The sequence below is a fragment of the Mya arenaria genome, chromosome 12, assembly GCF_026914265.1.
Source record: "Mya arenaria isolate MELC-2E11 chromosome 12, ASM2691426v1".
Lineage (NCBI taxonomy): Eukaryota > Metazoa > Mollusca > Bivalvia > Myida > Myidae > Mya > Mya arenaria.
In genome coordinates, this window is record NC_069133.1 from 10,020,891 (window position 1) to 10,043,685 (window position 22,795).

The window sequence follows — 22,795 nt, forward strand, 5'->3', positions numbered from 1 at the left end:
TTTTCGCATTAAAAGTCCTTTGACCTGAACATCAATAGGGGTCATTTACTGGTCGCGCCCAACCTTCATGACAAATTTGAGGGCCATTGGCGCAGGCAATGTTTATATACCACACGTCAAGATTTTTACATTTAAGGTCACTGTGACCCTGACCTGATGACCTCAGTATCAATAGGGGTCATTCACTGGTCCGGCCCTGTCTCCATGTCAAGTTTTGGGCTCGTAGGTCGAGACATTGTCAAGTTAACACTTGGACAAGCTTTTAGCATTTTAAGTCACAGTGACCTTGACCTTTGAGACGATGACCTAAAAATATCCATACTCCAAGTCAAGTTTGAGGACCATAGGTCCAGGCATTGTTTAGTTATCACTTGGACAAGCTTTGGTCTATCAACCTACCGACAGACTGTCCAACAGACATTTGCAGAGCAATATACCCCCGAAGATGATCTGACAAGACCGATTTCAGTTAATTTCAATATTAAAGGGTGATAACTCTCGTGTGACTAGTGTGTGATATGGCTGTTTATCTAACTTTTTCGAGATATTATGCCGATACTTGTTCTGACCAAATTTGGTGATGATTGGCCAAAGGCTTCTGACGTTGTTGAGCAAACAAGATCAAGTTTAGGTAGTTTCCATAATTTAGGGTCAGTAACTCTTGAGTGACTACAGCGATATGGCGGGTTATTGACCTTGTCGAGATAATATTCCCATACATATTCTAACTAAATTTGAGAATGATTGGACGGACAAAGGCTTCAAAAGTTATTGATTTGACAGGTTTGATTTGAGTTAATTTCTACAATTAAAAGGCTATATTTATCAGTGACAAGAGCAATATGGCTGCATGGTTATCAGCCTTGTCCAAGATATTATAAAAATACACATTCTGACCAAGTTTGGTGATAATTGGACAAATGCTTCAGAAGCTATTGAGCGGACAACATACTGGACACTGCCCATTTGCCAGCCTATAGGCTGCAGTTAAAATGTTGTTTTTTTTTAAAACGGCCATTTAATCATACTAGAGACAAACAAATTCACCTTCACTTTTACTTCACTTTTCAAAGGTTATTAAGTATACCATACATATGGTTTAAGGTGTACAATATAACATTTAACAACATTTCTACTCAGATACAACATAAAATTTAGTTTAAAAACATGGTCATGTGCTATACACAACACTCAAACTATTTACAAATATCACTGGTAGTAGTGGATGCACTCCAATTTTATATGAAAAGGCAGAAATTGTAATACAATGTGCTGGTCAAAATTAAATGGTTGTAGCACTATCAAACACAAGTTGGAAACATTCATAACATGGAAAGATATAGGCAGGTTTTAGATATAAATTTTAAAGAAAATTTCAAGAAATTAAAAAACCAGCAATTGAAAACCAAAAATATTCCAGATGTGGTCTGGACAAATTCCAACTTTCAAAAACAATTAGATAGGGGGAGTTTCTAATACAAATTCAGGGCAGGATTATGGTTTTTGGGTTATGCACTTCCTCTTTTTGCCATCTATCTGCATCCATCTGCATAATTTTATGAAGTTTCATTAAAATACGTATTTTTCAAGATATGACCCGGACAAGTACCCAGTTTTGAAAAATATCAGGGTAAGGGGATATAACTAAAATTTAAAAAATATGCAAGGCAGGAGTACTGTTCTTGTGCACCGCAGTTTCTCTTATTATTATATTTAAAATTTCATTAACTGGTAGTATTTTTAAAGATATGGCAGACAAGCACCAATAATGAAAACATGGTTAAGGGCAGATAACTTTATAATATACATGATAGGATTATGGTTCTTGTGCACTGTATTTCCTCTCATTACCATTTATCTTATTTCCAAGTTTTATTTCAATCCCATCAGTATTTTGGAAGTTAATTTCTGGACAGGGGTGTGACAGATGGTAGGACTACTGATGGACAGAAGGACTGACAAAGTGGCAACTATATGCTCTCCCTTTGGGTATCATAAACAGTATTGACGAAAAATTAATACATTAATACTAGTATTGCACATTTCCCAAAACATAATATAATACAACAACACTGAATTTCATACAACACGTACAAAGTGGAATTTCATCCGCAGAATCTATAAATATCACATGTGATATGAATAAAATGTATTTCCTTAATCACATACAAAATGGAATTTCATCCATGGCAACTTTATATAAAACATGTTTTACAACGACATTGAAAATCCTGCAAAATATTCAAAATCATCATCATATTTAAAAGAATGCATCATATTACCAATTATCAGATTACTATGGTCAATTGCTCTGCGGTTCCTTATCCAATCCAGGTTTGTACTAAAATAGGGGTAAAATTTTAATGGGTATAATCCATATAATCCTAATAACTCGGTTCAGCAAAATTGGGAAACGGGCCTTTGAGAATAAAAATAACTTGTAATATTCATTTCAAATTGCATCATTAACAAACAAAGAATAAAATGATGAATATACTATGTACATTACAATACAGCTGTTTTCAATCATTGGAATACAATACAGCTGTTTTCAATCATTGGAATACAATACAGCTGTTTTCAATCATTGGAATACAATACAGCTGTTTTCAATCATTGGAAAACAATACAGCTGTTTTCAATCATTGGAATACAATTCAGCTGTTTTCAATCATTGGAATACAATACAGCTGTTTTCAATCATTGGAAAACAATACAGCTGTTTTCAATCATTGGAATACAATTCAGCTGTTTTCAATCATTGGAATGTGTACAGATGATTGAATCTAACATGTCAAATAGCACCATCATGATTACCACAAAATTATTATCGCAGTCTGTTCAACACAGGCATAATCTGGAAGTACATGTACTCTCACATACCAAATCACTAGCACCAGTCAGCAGTGACTTCCCTTAGAATACGTAGCATAAGAATTTATGTCTTTGGCACAGAAAACACTTCATAGCATCATCGCCATGTTTACATTGCAACTCCGAATTCATATTGGCAACATTTGGTATTTAACTTTGTTCAATTTTTGAGTTATTTTACCTACTTTTGTAGGTTTACCAAACAGCAACTGACATTCTTATTTAAACAGATTTGTGAACCAAGCCCTTAAGTCATTTATTCTGATTAACCCTACTAACAGTTTTTGGCAAAAGAAAGCTTTTTATGTCTGACATATATTTTTAAATATGTGTTAACGATACAGCTGTTCTTCAAACTTTCAATGATGTAATATCATTTTACATTTCATTTTGTTCACATCTCACGTGAGATTTTTTTATGCATGACACAATGAATTGTGATGTTGTTTAGTAAAGTTTCTTTTTTGTGTTTGACATGTTTGTTCACTGTTTTATTTGATGTTAATTAATATGTGTTTCATTGTTTTGTTATGTCACATGCATATTATATGCCTTGATGAATAAAACTTGAACTTGAACTTGTGAAAAAGACCCTATAAGGCTATTATAAATGAAAGTATTTTTGTATATTTTCCATATCAATCGGAGCCCTGCAAAGAATGCCAACCCTTGTCTGTTTTTTCTTTGTCAACAGCCAACCTGAGTAATTTCAATTTGTAAATGGAGGTAATAAGATTGTAGATAAACAGTTATCTCCCCTGCCCCTGTGGAGGGTACTGGACAGGCAAGGAGTATTCACTGTAGTCCCTGAAGTAGTCCATGGCTCTAACCTTGTAGTAACCAGTCACCAGGCTGTCTGGTGGCACTCCTAGAAAAAAACACACATAGTGCATACATGTTATATAAGTATAGGGAATCATACTTAAAAAAATACATTCCATCAAAATAGGTTATACAAACTGGGTTATGGGCTAAATCAAACTAAAACTCATCATCTAATATAATACAAGCCAAACTAGGGGAATAGGTATTCCAGGGGGGAGGACCACCAAACCCCTCTATTACATTAAAACATTTTTGGGGGTTACGCCAGCAAGAACCACCATCTCTAGACTAAGGTCAAATTCTTTTTATACATTTTATCAATCAAGATTTGGATTTATGCCTTCATCAAGATAATTGAATCTTGAAACATTTAATCTGCACTCTGTAACAATGCGGATATCAATATAAATAAATGTTTTCAGAGAAGAGTCCCATACCTTGTTTAGGCTGTGGTGTGTACACGAGTGAGTTAGACATGCCAAGGTTGTAGCCCGGCTCAAGGGTCGTGAAGCGGGAACCATCAGGGGAAAATGCCACCTCATAGTTTAAAATACACCTGCAGAAAGTGAAACACAAAAGTAGGTTAAACAAAGTAGGTATGATAAAAACAATAAACATCAGAGCCAGAAATACTTAACCTAGAGATCAAGGACAATTGGTTATCTTTTTCTGTAATTTAATCAACCGAAGACTGTCTAATTCATTTTATTTATGGAACTCTCATTACTGGAATTTCTTCAGAGAATCAAATAAGTTGCCTGTCGGGACTGTCAGGAACCTCCAAAAATGTTTTAAATAAAGATCTACAAGACCATGTCCTTTGACCAAAAATCAACCATGAATGATGCACATACACCAAGACCAAGTTGTTCAAAACAAATTATTGATCAGAAGTGTAAGTGCCAATTATTTCACTACTAAATATCATCTTGACCTTTCACAAAAAAAATCAATAAGGCTCACTGTGCAATGACCAATATGTAAACCAAGTTTGAAGACTCGAAACAAATTGGATCAAAATAATTTGATAGCAAACAATAGAATTTAGTGTGACATGGACGATGACAGGGCAAGACAAAGTTATCCCTAAGTCTGCCATGCTTTGCAGGCGACACAAGAATCAGAATTTAACAGACATAAAGCAAACATAGACTTACCTAGAGTTCAGGCATTTGTCCGACCATGTGATTAAGATCTGGCCACTCGTGATGTTTCTTATATTAACATTATTGGGCTGAAACAAAAACAAATTTGCAATTACTTGTACATTGCATGCACATAATACTATTACAGTTTGTTCATACTATATATACAGAAACTATTCCTACACAACTAAAAAAATATAAGTCCATTCCGTAAGATTGGTTGCTGTCTTTTTTTCTAAATGCCATATTACTCTTTACTTCAAAATTTATATTACTTGTAATAAGTATAATAGTAACAATGTGAGTTCATGGGGCCATTATTACCAACAATCTCAGGTCTGAGTTCATGGGGCCATGATTACCAACAATCTCAGGTCTGAGTTCATGGGGCCATTATTACCAACAATCTCAGGTCTGAGTTCATGGGGCCATTATTACCAACAATCTCAGGTCTGAGTTCATGGGGCCATGATTACCAACAATCTCAGGTCTGAGTTCATGGGGCCATGATTACCAACAATCTCAGGTCTGAGTTCATGGGGCCATTATTACCAACAATCTCAGGTCTGAGTTCATGGGGCCATGATTACCAACAATCTCAAGTCTGAGTTCATGGGGCCATGATTACCAACAATCTCAGGTCTGAGTTCATGGGGCCATGATTACCAACAATCTCAGGTCTGAGTTCATGGGGCCATTATTACCAACAATCTCAGGTCTGAGTTCATGGGGCCATTATTACCAACAATCTCAGGTCTGAGTTCATGGGGCCATTATTACCAACAATCTCAGGTCTGAGTTCATGGGGCCATGATTACCAACAATCTCAGGTCTGAGTTCATGGGGCCATGATTACCAACAATCTCAGGTCTGAGTTCATGGGGCCATGATTACCAACAATCTCAGGTCTGAGTTCATGGGGCCATGATTACCAACAATCTCAGGTCTGAGTTCATGGGGCCATGATTACCAACAATCTCAGGTCTGAGTTCATGGGGCCATGATTACCAACAATCTCAAGTCTGAGTTCATGGGGCCATGATTACCAACAATCTCAAGTCTGAGTTCATGGGGCCATTATTACCAACAATCTCAAGTCTGAGTTCATGGGGCCATGATTACCAACAATCTCAGGTCTGAGTTCATGGGGCCATGATTACCAACAATCTCAAGTCTGAGTTCATGGGGCCATGATTACCAACAATCTCAAGTCTGAGTTCATGGGGCCATGATTACCAACAATCTCAGGTCTGAGTTCATGGGGCCATGATTACCAACAATCTCAGGTCTGAGTTCAGACTTACGTGGCAGAACAACATACCCCTATATCTTCATCTCATTGGAGCTTACCTCCTACTTAGGTACTGATGATAAAAGTTGCTGATTGTTTTAGTTACTATTTGAAATAGAGACTTATGTTTGAGAAAGAAATGGAATAGAGAAGAGGTTGTGAAATTTGATAAAAGTGCTGTTCGAGTCTAGACTCAGACTTGAGACTGTTCGTAATCACTGCCCCTGGGACTGCGAAAATTATTTCAATTTAAGTAAGTGAGTGAGAACCCTAAATCTGACCATTAAAACATGTATGCATACCTGGTCAGGAGGAAGTGAAGCCCTGGAGCAGACATGTACCAGTATCACAGCCGGTTCTTCCAGGAAAAATTTGCCTATGTACTGGTACCCAGCCTTCACCGAGGTGCTAAACCGGGGCAAAATGCTCTGGAATCAGAACAAATACATGATTTAGAAGCTGACTACAAAACTATTGTTTGTGGTCACTAATGAAAACACAAAATAGGACAAAATATTGTAACATAACATCTGGTCAGGCTGTAAATATTTGAAATGGTCAGCTTGTACGGATGGGCCATTATTCAATTTGTTATATAATCTCAACATACCAATGACCATGTACTGTTTAGAAAGATTTAATCTTATCAGGTCCAAACAAACTTGAGTTAGTTCGTATTTTTGAATATCTCTGCTTGCTTTATAAATAGGAACTAGGACTCCACTGAACCAAATGATTACGGTAAGTAGATTCACTTACTCCCAAATAAGACTTACCACAATTAAAATAATTGATTAAATATATCAAAACAGATGAATAAATGTCGAAAACAATGGTTTTCATTCAGGATACCAAGTTTAATTTAAAAGAAAGATGCAGAAAACACGGTATTTCAACCAATTATGGTACAATAGTATATCGCAGTAAATCTTTTAGCATTCACCAATCATATATTTTTTGCGTTTTCAGCTATTAAAAACACGGTTACAATCTTGTTATTAGTAATTAATATTTTCCATAAATGCATTATTTAGTAAGTAGTTTAAGGGTTATCACTCATAATTTATGTTTTTTAAAACATGTGTATGTATTGATTTTGAATAAGAGTGTCACTTTAATATCCACATGTCTTATCAAACTTTCCACGATTAAAACACCACCTACTGTATCAACTCTCATCTGTTTCTGTAGGTCTAGGTTGGGGTAGGAAGGTTTTCCAGCGTTTTCCCAGATCCTATATGGGTTTCCCACAGTATTGTCCAGCCACCAGCCTGTCATGTACAATTCTGCAATAGAATGGTTTGAAATTCATTGAATCATACATGTTCATGTCATACTGCAAGAACTAATATGCAGTTTTATAATTGGATATCTCTCCTTGGAAGTCCACCAGTATATCAGGAATCAATATTATGAAAACACTTACTAATTCCTCAATCTGAACCTGATTTTTTTTACACATAACGAAATGGTGTAACTTTATATCTTATAAGTTTTACTCCTTTAATAGCGCATTCTCGCACAGACTATCTGAATAAGCATCATTGTTCAATACTCTTTAAAAAATTAAGAAAAGAGCAAATACTTTACTTGAGTAATAATACATTATAAATTGGACTAAAAGTAAGGAGTAAAATTTCTACATTAAAATTATTTTCTTGAGAATACAGACCAAATGTTTGTATCAACATAATCTATCAGAGAATGTGCTAGACATATACAATTGTGAATCATTCTTTGTGTATAATTTGCGGTAAAATGAGTTGAGACTGAGACTGAATAATGACTCAAGTACTTATGAGATAATGACACTAGAGAATGGGGAAATACTGCTTTAAGGCAAGTCCCACTATGAACTCCACCAATTCAAATATTTTGGTATCGACACAAGCAATTGCCTGTCAAATGCATTAAAATTCACTATGAATTAATTGAACCAATATAGTCAAAGAAGAGGCAATGATAACTATCTAAAAATAAATGGGACCTAATGTCAATATCCAATATCAATTTCAATCTGATTTTAACATCAAACATCGAACTTACCCTCTGAGGCCCATTCAGGGGGGTTGATATCCATGTACAGGTAAGCATATGTGTTGAACAGTTGAGGCCCCGTGTCATTACTAACATAGAACAGCACAGTACTCTGCCAACTGCAAAGAAAATAATGTCATTTTTCCTGTTACTTTCTCATAATGTACATACCAGGTGAGTTTACATATTTGTTTTCTTATGTTAAAAGAATGTTGATGGAAAATTTGGACATTTTTCGACCAAATATATGTGTTTTACACCTATCATAATTTCTCAGATATGATCAATGCTTCAATTCCAAGTCCAGGATGACTGCATAAGGTTAATGTGTAGCCCCATTAAGATATATTTGGTAGCTCAAGCTCAAAAGAGGGACAAGCAAACAAATAACATAAATGTCACACATTCACGCTTATAATACTAGATAGTTTTTAGAAAGGATTTGCTTCTTAATATATACACCTGCTATCTATGCAGGAAATTATTTCAAATTGGTATTGTGTGGCTAAACTTTTATCGAAGAATGCATTAAGTTTCTGTTTACATATGATGTTTTAATAATGTGGTATGCAGGCAGTGTTTTTTCTTCACCAAAACAGTTCTTTTATGTGTCATGTTCTCATTTTCAAGACTTTAAATAAAAGAAAATGATCTTCATTATACTCATGAGAAGCTATATTTTGTTTCTTAAAAGTTAGTTTAAGAAAGTAACTTCAGTAAATGAAATAATTAAGACACTTAGACTTCAAGATATTTTGTGAAATTGAGGCTAGCTTTAATCAAAATATATTGAAGTGATACTCATGACTTTGTTGATCTAATATTATCATTATTATTACACAGTAGAAAATAGTTTGTGTGTCCTATAGGATGTGGTCTATAACCCTGTGACTAGTTTAGTTAGATGAGTATAATGAAAATCACTTTCTTTACGTCTTGAAAATGAGAACAAGACACATTTTGGCCAAGACAAAAAAAATGGGATTTAATAACTTGATTTTGTTACAAAGGACTTTAAAGACACTTCATGAAAATGGAACCAGATCTCATATGGCTACATCTATCCATATACTGGTAACCTTATTGTAAATATGAGACAAGTTCTGAATAATAAATAGTCCCACCCACCTGTCAGCTGTTCCATTTATGCGGGGCGAGTGTGTGCTTGCTAAAACACCAAAATTGGCCTCTAGGTCTGGGCTTGAGCTGTTAGCTAAAATACAATATTTATGCATAATTTGAGGGGAGAACAAGTAACTGAGTTTGTCAAAAAAAATTCAAAAATTTATCTTTCATTAGAATTTACCCTCAGGAGCTATGTATAATCGGGGCAGCTAATTTTGACGTTTAACGTTTTTCGCCAACAAAAAATTCAAACAAATCTATGTAATTTCTTGAACTTAAATGTTACATTTAAATGTACATATTAAGATGAAAGTAAAAGAAAAGTAATGCATGTACATTCGAAATGGTTTATGAAGACAGGAAGAAATTCTTACACGTAACAGTTGCCTGGACTTCAGTTTCTCCAAGGAGAGACAGGAAACCCATCACCGAGTAGACTGGTTTCCTAAAGAAGTGTGTATGGGGTGGACTAGTTGTGTTTATCTGGAACCGTGCCAACAATGTTCGCTGGGTGAACTGGTGAGGGTACCAGCTGAGGAACGCGTTATCATTACTAAGGAGATGGTAGTTCTTAATTTTGGGATTCTTGTTGGAGATGAAGGCTTTTTGGTGCTGAACAATTACCTGCAATGGATCTTCTATCATCAATTACAAGTAAAATCATTAAGACCTACATATATGTATTAAGGTCGATTTCAATAAAGATCTTAAATGATTTTCGTCATGTATATTAGGAATTATCTTTGTGTTTTTCATTATTTTCCTACATATTTGGGTGAACTGAACTTTAGCAGGATTAAAAAAAACACCTAGTAAGAAGTTGAAGAAATAAAGAAAATCTTTTCTTTTAACAATTATAAGCATATACCAATTTAAGAATATTGATTTATAACTAAAATCCTTTAATGAAACAGGCCCCTGGACTGTAATAAAACTTGATATGTGATAAAAGATTAAATATGAATTTTACAAAATTCAGTAGCATTCCAAAGAGCGTAAACAATAAGGTAACTAACATAAACTTGTTTATGTTTTCTTGGTTATCATATCATACCTTAGCAACCATAGACGCGTAAGTAGAGTCTGCCCTCCATTCCTCATCCCGGGACCAACCAACAAGAGGGTCGGCCTCGCTGAAAGTTAACATCAGCTTACAGATACGTATCACCTGAAGATCATGCAACATCTTGATTTTGTTGAGCTGTTACTTAAGAAATAAGTTTATTGTAACTTTGAATGTCATAGGTTACTGAAACTCACTGAATTGAAAACTATAAATATATAAATCAAATCAAAATGTCATATGCAATACACCATTGCACTAGCCTGCAAAATGAAGTGAAGGTAAGATGAATATGTGTAGTGAACAATAATGGCTATTTAAATTTTCTAGTTCTGCCATTACAATTTAATGAGGGATATATCTTCTTTGTAGTTAACTCAAAATCTTTCATAAAAAGCCACAATCAAAAAAAGTGTGTATGGAATTTCCCTTCCCCCATTAAGATGTGTTGGTTGGTAGGTAGATAGGTTTTGTCTTTTTACTTCCTAACCCCTTAAATATGTATGAAAAATGAAAGAAAAATTATATGAACACAGGAGAGGAAAAAAATCTTATTTCTGTGAATTGGTCAGGAAATGCCAAAATACTATTTATTGTGGACTAACCAACCAATTTATATCTTCCAAACAAAGGAAGTTCTGATAGGTAGGGGATGAGAAGAAGTTAATTTTCATTCAACCAATTTCAATTCTATGGGCGAACAGCGAAAGAACCAGGGCTCCAATTCGATACAGATCCTACGACTGAAGATAGTAAACATCCAGGCATTTCTCAGTTTTTGGCTTTTACCGCATTTCAATAAATAAAGAATGTATGGGGCAGAATGGTTTTTCTATTAATGAAATGTGGTTTATTTTCATAAGGACATTTATTGCATAGATTCTGCTCATAAATCAACAAGTGTCCTTGAGCACTCTTAAGCAGTGTTTAGTTTACGACTAATGTAACCGGGCAATCGATATGTAAAAAGCGCACTTATTCTGTCTCACTCAAGAGCTAGCTTTTATAGCAACGCAGTGTCCGCCTGCAGAACGTGAGGTTGTGGGTTCGTACCCCATCAGGTGCACATAGCAATTTGTGCAGTATGTTACATTTGGCGCCCAATGTGGGGCCTGTGTTGCACGATATGCCTCAAGGTCATTGCAAATTGGCCCTTGTCTCCGAAATTCGAGGATGAATTTCAATATAGAGGGGGAATGTATAACCGGGTATTCGATATGTATATAGTGGCACTTATACTGTCTCGCTATAGTGACACGGTAGTGTGTCCGCCTCTTGAGAAGTTCAATATAGAGGGGGAATGTGTAACCGGGTGTTCGATATGTATATAGTGGCACTTATACCGTCTCGCTATAGTGACACGGTAGAGTGTCCGCCTGTAGAGTTAGAGGTCATGGGTTTGAACCCAAACAGGTGCACATAGCAATTTTTGCAGTATGTTACACTATCATATCTCATTAAAACAGGGCCTATGTCCTTAGCCTTCATTTGTTCACCATACCTGCATGTATTTCTTACTGACTTACATGTAACAGATTTGAATGTTAATTCTTACTCATTATAGAAGGGTTTGTCTGCCAGGGTCGGGTACTTAGTGGCTATTTGTGACATCAGCGTAATCTCATCATCCATAATCTTCTTTGAAAATCCACTGCCCTGATAGAAATAAAGTAGCATGAGTTCTCAATTTGTGTCTATAATCAGAAGCACACGTAGGAAATGCTACAAAAAAGAAGAGTATGATGTTTTATGAATCTATTGTTCATTGTGTTATCCTCACATAGATATAATATATAAATTTAGGATTTTTTCTAAGGTGTTCTGGTAAGCGCAGGGGTGAGCTGCTTCTCAACAGGGTCTTCCAGGTTAAAATCCCGGCCTTTAAGTTTGATAAATGGTCACCAAGCTGGACAAGTGGGTTTCCTCAGGGTGTTTTGATTGAACCAATAACAAAGACCACAATCTTATGTAACTTGCCTATGAGCATTGTAAATATATTGTTACAATAACTTGTTTCACAGTCTGAATAAACTTTTCTTTCTTGTTTACCTTTCTATGGAAGGACAGGAAATCAATCCTGACGCCAGTTTCCCCAGTGAAGAAGTTGGTTCCCAGCACTACATGGTCGAGCAGGGCATCGGAGTAGTCTGTCCTCCGGCACCCATCCCCCGGTCCACCAAGGATCAGGGACTCCGAAGCCGCCTTCAGTCCCTCTGAGCAGGCATCATAATAGTTTAGAAAACCTGTAAATTGTAATAAATCCTGTTTGATGAGCATTTATTGTTTAAACTTAAGGCAAATGCTGCTATTTTATACCTTTATAATAGTTCTATAACACTGACTACAAATAAAGCCGATTTTAAAGGGACTGTACACCAGATTGGCACCAAAAAAAGTTTTTTTCTGTAACGAATCTCAGGACAATTATTTAATAAAATGTTTTACTCTTTGATATCATAATTGTAAAAAAAATAACCAAAAAGCAAAGAAAATTGAGCGAAGACTGGGTTCGAACCGGTGTCGCCAAAATTGCAGTCCAGTTTTGTATCCACTGTGCTACAAAGGCTTACCCTGAACAGTTGGAATATTTAAGCTATATACCTAACTTGGTCATATCACGTGATAACATCGAGTAGCCAATCACACATAAGGAATGAATTCTACTAGGTAGACATACCTAGTAATCTTTTTAATGGGAAAATATGAAAAAACTGCAAAAATAAATTAATTGTAAACTATGTGGTACTTCACTTAGTAAGTTTCAATGCATTGTTAACATCGATACCAAGTCTATGTCAGTTTTCGACAATTTTCTTTCTTTTCGCTATTTCATCATACGGAGTACAGCCCCTTTAAAGTGCATCCCCTTTATCAGAAGTATAAATAATCGGAAGTGAGATATTCAGGAACAAAAAATAAAAAAAATTAACATATAGAATTACTTCTAATTACATGTCATTAAATCTAACACGGACAAGAAACAAATCATAATCAGGAATGTTACAAACAACTTACCTTGTACAGTCATGTTGACATTATCAAAGTCATGGCAGTCTGGCTCATTCCAGGTTTCAAAGTTCCACTCAGACACAAACCCTGCACCATACTCATCTGAAAGTGACATACATGCATGTTAGGATAATCAATATCCTTAACATGAACTAAATAGTGACTGGAAATCATACCTTATTGCATGTTCTATTACAACTTCCTACAAAAGTTAAATGAAGCTGGACAAATTTAATTTAAGCAGCATTATAATACAGTTAAAAAAGACCCCTTTGATTTTGGGGGAATTTTATTCCTAATCCTGTGCATTCTAAATTGGGGAGAATTCAGATTGTAGGAAAATGGAAAATCATGCCAAATATAGATGTTTTAACTCTGTTTTGGGTCTGTTTAAATAAAAAAAAAATAAGTGTTATATTATTTAAAAAAAAACCCTATCATTTTTAATGTTTAATTCTAAATATATTCATGTTGATCATATGTTTGTTTAACTTTAACTTATAATATCATTTAACGTGAAGCATGTATATTTTAAGTTACTTTAATAAATATTTTGAATCTTGAATCTTGATAAGATCTTGTTAACAAGAGATGTTTGTCAAACATTATGCCTCCCTGAGCGCCATGTTGTCAGGATTATATGGACAATTGAATGAAATATGCATGGACCGAAATGACAGCTGGTTTGTCACTGACATTGGATGCCGTTGAGGGAGTTTTAAGATTATGACCATTCAAAGTGTGAGGAAAGAGTGTGTTATGACCATGACGTTTAACCTCAAAATCCATCATCAGCTGGTCACAAAAAATCTAAATGTCAAGTTTGAGGGCCATGGATGCAGGCATTGACAAGTTATCACACAGACAATATTTTTTCGTTCAAGGTCACTGTGACCGTGACCTTTGACCCGATAAACCCTAAAATCATAAGGGGTCATCTACAGATTAGATGCAACATCTAAAGTGTGACCTTGACCTTTGGCCCGATGACCCCCAAAAAACAATAGGGGTCCTTTACTGGTCAGGCCCAACGTCCAAGTCAAGTATGGGGGCCATGGGCGCAGGCATTGTCGAGTAATCACTCTGACAACCTTTTACCATTCAAGGTCACTGTGAACTTGACCTTTGGCCGAATGACCCTTAAAAACAATAGGGGTCGTCTACTGGTCAGGCCCAACCTCCATGTCAAGTATGAGGGCTAAGGGTGCAGGCATTGTCGAGTTATCACACCGACAACCTTTTACCATTCAAGATCACTTGACCTTGACCTTTGGCCCGATGACCCCTAAAAACAATAGGGGTCATCTACTGGTCAGGCCCAACAGACATGTCAAGTATGAGGGCTATGGGTGCAGGCATTGTCGAGTTATCACACGAACAACATTTTACCATTCAAGATCACTGTTACCTTTACCTTTTGCCCAATGACCCCCAAAAACAATAGGGGTCATCTACTGGTCAGGCCCAACTTCCATATCGAGTTTGATGACCATAGGTCTAGGCATTGTTGAGTTATCACTCGGGCAAGCTTTAAAATTATTTTACCATTAAAGGTCACTGTGACCTTGACCTTTGACCCGGTGAGCCCTAAAATCAATAGGGGTCATCTACTGGTCAGGCCCAACCTTCATGTCAAGTTTGATGACCATGTATCCAGGAATTGTTGAGTTATCACTCGGACAAGCTTTGGTCTACCGACGGACCGACTGACCTACCGACCGAAATGTGCAAAGCAATATACCCCTCTTCTTTGAAGGGGGCATAATAATATAGAATATATCCCCACATATGATCATAGCTCTCTATACCAAGCATACCAATATATCGTGAAGCCACCTGAGTCACTAGGTCTTTCCAGAGGTACACAGTTTCTTTATCCTCAAAGTTTCTGAACAATCCCGATGGGTTCCCCATCAGCTCAAATCCTGGCTTCAGTCCGTTATTGTACAGCAGGTCGATCACATTGTCCAATAAAGTAAAGTTATAGACAGGAGCCTTGAATGGCTCATGGCTGTAAAAAAAACCACATTTATTTATACTAAATTGTATGTTAAAGACAGTTATCAACATTATTATATATCACAGAACCATTCAATTGCGCAATAACCTAATGTAATGAATGAATGTGAGACAATTTTTTAAGTTTTAATAATTCCATTCCCTTCTATTTCACTTTAAAAAGTAAAAAGTTTTAATATAAGTGATGCCAATACAACTGGATATGGATAAACCTGTAGCCAGTTTTTTTCAACACATTCTTTCATATTTTTTTTAATACAAGCTCATTTTTAATGCTTGCTAATCATCTGATTACATTGATTTAAATATTTTCCCAGTTTAAAACACTATATGTCCAATAACAATGGAATATTCATCTACCTGATAACTGTAACGATGTCCAGCAGCCAATGTATGCGGACCTGCTCGATACCTGATCTAGGGATGGCTCCGATCATAGCCAGGTTGTAGGACATGTCTCCACCAAGGTCAAAACCACTCGCTGATTCATGGGGGAGTGGAGGGCTGAAATAGTTTGAATTAATATTTTAAATTAAAAAAATCTAAAAAAAGTGATTTGAGGATAAAATGCATACCTGTAGTTTAACTAATGAAATGATTGCAGTTACTCATAATAATGGATTATTTGTTTGGCCACGGAAGTGTTCCTTTCAATGTGGAAGTGTATATGGAATAGTGTAAAAGTATTAATAATAAAATTAGGCACAAATTGAACATAACATTGAGCAAAAGCTTATGATTTCTATAATTACCAGAAGCCAGTTGATTTCCAAAAGTGTTTCAGTGGTCCAACAGGGCTTGATGTGTTCACAACAACCTCAATTGCTGATGATTGATAAAACATAAGCAGTAAAGGGATGATTGTGAATGGTGCCTTCATCCCTGTAACCATCTGAAACGGCAAAGCATACATGTACAAGATTATCTACTTTATTTCTTATAATTTTAAGAGCTTAATTACTTCAACATCAAACACAATATCAATGCTTGAAGGTTTGAAGGGCAAACTTGTTGCACCATAAATCATTTAAATTTTAATAGTGTAACTATTCCAGCTTATTCATTAAAGGCCTAGTTTAAGCCTTCTATAAGTGACCCCCCCCCCCTCAAACCGAGTATTTGTACACAACCTCTGTTAATTGATCTTAATCTATTTGCCCAATTGTCTTATTGTTAAAGATCTCCAATCTGAGTATCCATCCTGCTGTGCAAATTGGGATGTTTTATTTTAAAAATGGACCCTAAATGGCCCTGAGCCAATAAAAGAATACATACTAGGATTATCATGCCAAACATTCCTAAAACTAGGTTCAATGACACTTGTCTGCATTTCAGTTCTCATGTTGGTAATGTTGTGTTAACATTTGGCATTGCCATTGTTTTGTGCTCATCGGTGCCATCTTCCAAAATTCCTTTCTGTTCCCACCATGCTTCTGAATACCTCAATTGTTGTTTCTTATGCCTTATTTGACATGGTTGGCCAGCATTTGACCCCAAGACTTTTAAAAAAGGAGTCCACTGGAATCCTTAATTCCAAAATCAATGAGTCCAGCATAAATTTAAGGAGTTCAGAATAAAAATAAGACTTTTACAGGTTATTGGTCTATTTACTGAGCACAAAGGAGTTGATATTGTTTTTTTCCTTGGGAAATAATGTCATTAATGGCCTCCTCCTCCGTGCTATCCAACAGCCTCTCTGATGGCCATTTCTTTAAAGGTCTCTTCCTCCATCTTAACTGTCATCACCTCTGGAATCACCTCACTTGTCTTTCCATAATTTAACTGCTTAAATGTATTTAAATGTAGAATGTTCTTGTCCGAGAATTTATTTGTTCATTTTTACAAAAAAACAAACAATGTTTTTTGTTTTACAAGTGGTTTTAACATTGATTTGTGTCAGTTGTGCTCCTGGCATACACAACATGTTTATAACAGATTAAACTTTAATAGAATTCATTGAATGGACATTTATTTCTTTGTAATGGATTGCTTTAATAGAACTATTTATGTTTGTTTCTAAAGCGAGCATACTGTTGAAAAATAATCATAAGATGAGGTTTAAAAATGGATGGTTAGGTATTATGGTTAAGGTTTTAGCAAATAGCTTCTTGATGGGTTTCATAGATTGTATTACCATATAATGAGCATTAAACGATAACTGATTACCAGTCTGTGATGTTATTTGCTCTTTAAAGCCTCTGAATGATAATGATTTGACAAGTTCGTCATTTCTGATACTTTTAGGCTTTGTAAACGATTTGTTCATATTGGAATTTTAGGAGTCTTATTGGCACATTATATAGATGAAGTAATAGGTGCCATAGCATAGTAAATTGTGCATTTGTTGAGTTTCTGTTCCCCATGAATTATCACATAATATTATTAAACTTATTTATTTTACAATGATTGTGAAAAGCATTATCACTGTTATTTTTACCAACATGGTGCTGAATTTCATCCCCATTATGGTATTTCCTATGCTGAAACATACTGGGCAGTTGCCTAATTCCGGATTTGCCTAAATATTCGGAAATCGTTTAAAAAGCGTTTCGGCGACCATGATCAATGTAGAATGCTCACAGTCTATGCAACTGACCCTCTATAGCAACAGAAACAACACAAAAGTGCAGCTATTCGAGTATAACCCCAAAATAAATACCTCTAAACTTTCGCTAACCTAAATTTTTATGTCAATATTTAGACAAGTGGGGGATGACGTCACACAGCGCGAGCTTTTATATTGAGGTTCGACAGGGTTATCTTTAAACACTAGACCTACTATACGATGTTTATGACTTAGCGTCAATCACGAAATACAATGCCAATTACCATATAAAGTAGATAAATTGACGATGTCATTGTTTTGTGTTGTGCAGCATTTGATATGAAAACGAAGCAAAAATGAAGCAGATTCGTACTTTAATTTTTTTTTGCAAATTCGGACAAATTAGTAGTTCGGATACGCCAAAAATACACATACAAATACTTTAGAGAAGTATAAAATTTATATACATGTTAAACATTTAATACATGATGTTCATTAAAGTAGCATTTAAATATTTGTATATTGACTTGATAATGTTTACTTTGCTCTTTGAAAAAATCCGACTTTCGTACTGAATATTATATAATAATTAATTGTTTTTTTTCTTTTATTCTTTTTCCATTTTGGTTGATACAGGACCCAACATTTTTCTATTAAAAGTTCATTCACTTATGTTCAGCAATTATGACAATATTTGAAGAAAATTTCAAAATTGATCCGGAATTAGGCAACTGCCCAGTATACTTTTTTCCCCAGATATGAAAATACAATTCAATTTTTTGTCTTTTTATTTATTTATGATAAATAAGATGGACTTCCAGAGAGATTCAGTGTATTTTTCAAAATTAGTTTGATGAAAGAATTGTTTGTCCATTTTTAAAAGCATTCTTCTACATTTCTTTGCTAATTCCAAATTTTAGTAAAATAACATTCTCTTCCCATTCAAAACGGCGCTTTGCCTTTTTCTAAATGGTGAGAAAATATTTTTTATCAGATATTAGATATTTTATTCAAACACAGCTGTAAGAATCTTTATTTATATTCAATCCATTTAGGGCTTGGCAAGAAGTCTAAATGGTCTTAAAACATAACAAAATTAAATAAAAGTTTTACCTTAAAAACTTAAAATCAATTACTTGAAAATCAGGAGAAACTGAAAGAAACCGTCAACATAAATGCGTAACCAAAGAAGTGGATTGCTTTTTATTCACTGACATTCAAATGACAATGGGAATCTAAGTCATATCTTAAACATGAAATCAGAACAACATATGATCAGAAATGGCAAATATGACAACAAGGGAGATAACACATCAGTTGTTCAAACTTTTTTTAGTCAAAACGTCCTCTGGCATATTGGTGAACCGTTAAAATAATATTCTTACAACAATTATTTTCTTTAGGTTTGACAGTACGATATGATTCAGCAGGCTGTCAATTACATTCTGATGAAGTTATAAGAGCTTTTACAATTAAGGTATCTTTAAATGTACAACTATATTATTTTGGGATGCCTGGTGACCATGTATCTGCTGAAATGATTCCATGCGTACACGGGAATAGTGATATGTAAATACATACAAAGTTTTAGACTTATCCGCTAGAATTAGAATCAGTGTGTGTATACCACGTGATAAATTACGCCATACATATTATGTCAGATGGCAACATTTTGCATCGAATTAAGACTTTAAAGAAAGATAACTTTTCCTTTTCTTCACCATTTTAAATAAAACAAAGGCGGCAGTCTATGCAAATAAAGGAGCCCCGTCTTCGTTTAATTACCGCTGTTTGATTAGGTGGTGAGTCTCCACAAACACTTCGACAAACATGTTTGACAAATAATGATTTGACAATGCTCCATCAGACGGCGGTTTTGTTAAAAGGTTTGTCGTCGAAGTGTAACGTTTTAAGGAATTAAACTCTCAATCATATACTTTTGTAAAAGATCGAAGGCGAGGCTCTGTAAGCTGCACAGACTGTGCCATCTTTCATTTCAAAATTATGTAAAATATATAAGATATCTTTGATTAAAGGATTCATTCGAGGCGAAATCAACATATTGCCTTCCGACGTAGCATTTATGACGCCATTTATCACGTGGTGTACACACACTGATAATGCTAGCTATGACAGGTTGTCTTGTAGATGTAGATCTAATGCTTATTTTTTTCAATAACGTTACTAATACAGCTCTAATTTGAACTTCTAATGAGTCTAGTTGTGCAAAACATGTATATTACGTGTTCCCAGACACCTAGATATTACCGTGAAGGTAATTATATGAAGTAAGTTTTTCTTATCATGTATCTATAAACACTTTGAAGGGAAAATTTTAACTGAAAGACATAAAAGTACTATTATGTTCTTTTTTAATTAAAAGAATGAATTCGGCGGCCAGTGTTACCTTACGGGTCAATGTGTCCCGCCGATACCATGTACAACACGTGCGTTCTTGAAGCAACCGAAAAATATGGAATCATTTCCTGTAGAAATTTTGATTCTTTGTAACATATTTTATTATGGGAGGTACTGAATAATTAATGAAAGCCGTTAAATAAAACTGTCTGGTATCGCAACCGAACCATATGCGCTAATTAGGGAAAACAATGCGATCTGAAATCGATACCTCTGTCTATTTTCTTCCACCCTTAATATATTTCTTATGGCACAACTTAAGTCTGTTTGGTTAGCGTTATATGATATAAAACGGCGAATAAGAACTGAAAAGGTTGATTTAAACGGGTTTCTTACGCCTGGAATAATGAAAAGGCTCCTGAAAACGCGTTTAATGAATATGCAAGTAAAGACAGTTTTACTGCTATGTTTGGCCTGTAGTGTAGGAATAGTTCTTGCTTACGAGTGGATTCCAATGTGGAAAATGGATACTCATAACGATGGCGTCATGGCAAGAAACGTTTCTGTTACTCCAGAACCGGAAATTACGGATTATAATCTACACTGGCGTCATAAAGATGGCGTGTTTGTAAAACGGGTAAAAAGTGTCGTTGAACAGAAACACGCGCATGACGATGTGGTGTCGTCCCTTGATGTGGACACAATGGACTGTGACGGAAGGAAGTCCGGTGGCGCACGAGGGGAAGAATTCACGGAGATCGGACCGGAAGTGTTTGTGTATTCGGTATTTTTCGACGATCGACCTCGACAGAGGTTTATCAGAATGATAGCTACTTACAAGTACGGAAAAGATCGAGATGTTTTAAATCGATTCTATTGTCTTTTTGAGAACGACGTTACATATAATTCCACATCTTACATATCAACTAACATTTCGTTTTATGAAATGTGTGAAAATCACCGAAAACCGTTCGGCGGGTGGATATTGTCGTGCCCTGTTCCACAGGAGTTGAAGTCCATCCCGTTATTCATACGTGTTTACCAGGGAGGCCTAAAGGTAAATGGAATAGCCCCATCAATCAAATTATGTGTTAAATCATACGCTAAAAACGTCGAGACAAGAAAACTCAGCTTTGGCGTGTGCGTCCCTCCAATATTCGGCGACGTTCGACCCAAAGACGTCATTGAATTCATTGAGCTTAACCGCCTACTAGGTGCTGAAAAAATTCTAATTTATTACGAGGTTTCAGACCACTCTGTGTCATCTAGTGTCTTACGGGTGTTACGTTATTACCAGTCCATGAACGTGGTGCATCTAATGACGTGGGGTCTGCCGTTTGACGACAAAAACGTTTGGTACCATGGCCAATCGCTGGCGATTAACGATTGTCTGTACAGACACATGAATGACTTTCACCATATTGCCTTCATCGATTTAGACGAAATAATAGTGCCAAAAGGAGACAGTCAAACATGGAACGACGTTATGACAAATCTTAAAACTACTTATGGTAAAAAATTCACAGACGCGAGCGCATTTAGTTTCAAAACAGCGTTTTTCTCGCCAGAATTCTCTAGACACGTGTACTCAAACGAACTCGGCACAGTCGTACGCACAAACCGGACTCTGCATTTCAGCTACAGACGTCACAAGCTCATTGTCCGCCCCGAACGGATATTTGAGCTGGGAATCCATCATGTGTCCCGTTCGTGGCCAGACGACATTCAGCACGAGAATCTCGTGGTACCAAAGGAGATTGCGTTTATTCACCATTACCGCGCATGCGTGCAAGAATTCGGGATACACTGCAACATGCGCTTACAAGATTTTGGTTTGGCAAACCTTTATGGAACACAGTTAAATTACAACGTGTTGAAAATAATGAGTAGCATCCCTAATTAAATAAATTGAGCATGATGTGTTCCGGCGTATACGTGTGGTATTTGTGGTTTAATGGCAAATTAAATGGGATTAATCACATTATTTACTTTATGTTAAGGGCTCATTCAAGCAATCGCATTGCACTCACTAGCGGATTTAAAATCGTCCAAGTTTACTTTTTATGTCAATATAGGAGGAAAAAAATAAAATACGCCCATAATGCATCATTTCCGACTACATTTTTTTTTAAATGTCTTGTTTGAGTAACCCCAAATCCACATGCAAACAGTTTATGCCATATACTTTCGGTACAGAGACAGGGGTGCATGTAAAAAGGTTGCGCCTCTAGTTTACGCCCCCTCTAACGTCAATTCCTGGATCCGCCCCTGGCAATTATTGTATAATACAATTTCACCGTTTATGCCAACATTACATTCAGGTTCTTACATACTTATAACATATACATGTACAAACATGATCATTAAAACGGATATTTCCATTGGAGCAATTATTTAAAATGCAAACATTTCAGTTAAACAAGTACAAAAAGAAATATAAATTGAAAGAGAATAATAATAACAAAACAATCAATATAGGAAGCACTCAATTCACAATTTTTTGT

General features: G+C 35.6%; 2 protein-coding genes across 5 annotated transcripts; one reads left to right on the plus strand and one right to left on the minus strand.

Moving 5' to 3' along the window:
* Positions 1–1,054: 1,054 nt before the first annotated feature.
* Positions 1,055–19,203, minus strand: LOC128210418 (alpha-L-iduronidase-like). Of its 4 annotated transcripts, XM_052914769.1 has the most exons (17): positions 19,047–19,203; positions 17,000–17,173; positions 16,141–16,280; positions 15,749–15,892; positions 15,187–15,380; positions 13,376–13,471; positions 12,410–12,603; positions 11,916–12,016; positions 10,352–10,430; positions 9,672–9,921; positions 9,301–9,385; positions 8,182–8,291; positions 7,300–7,421; positions 6,438–6,563; positions 4,857–4,933; positions 4,137–4,255; positions 1,055–3,742 (listed from the first exon to the last, which is right to left on the minus strand). In XM_052914769.1, exons 3-17 carry the CDS (start codon positions 16,278–16,280, stop codon positions 3,624–3,626), a joined length of 1,956 nt encoding a protein of 651 aa, XP_052770729.1. In that variant the 5' UTR covers positions 17,000–17,173; positions 19,047–19,203; the 3' UTR covers positions 1,055–3,623. The 4 variants fall into 4 exon arrangements, with proteins under 4 accessions (XP_052770729.1, XP_052770728.1, XP_052770731.1 ...); XM_052914768.1 differs by lacking the exon at positions 17,000–17,173; XM_052914771.1 differs by lacking the exon at positions 17,000–17,173 and having other exon boundaries at positions 19,070–19,202.
* A 1,452-nt stretch (positions 19,204–20,655) lies between these two features.
* LOC128212538 (beta-1,4-galactosyltransferase galt-1-like) lies at positions 20,656–22,363 on the plus strand. The gene has a single exon (XM_052918024.1). The coding sequence runs from the start codon at positions 20,698–20,700 to the stop codon at positions 22,192–22,194; it is 1,497 nt and encodes a 498-aa protein (XP_052773984.1). The 5' UTR covers positions 20,656–20,697; the 3' UTR covers positions 22,195–22,363.
* Positions 22,364–22,795: the final 432 nt, after the last annotated feature.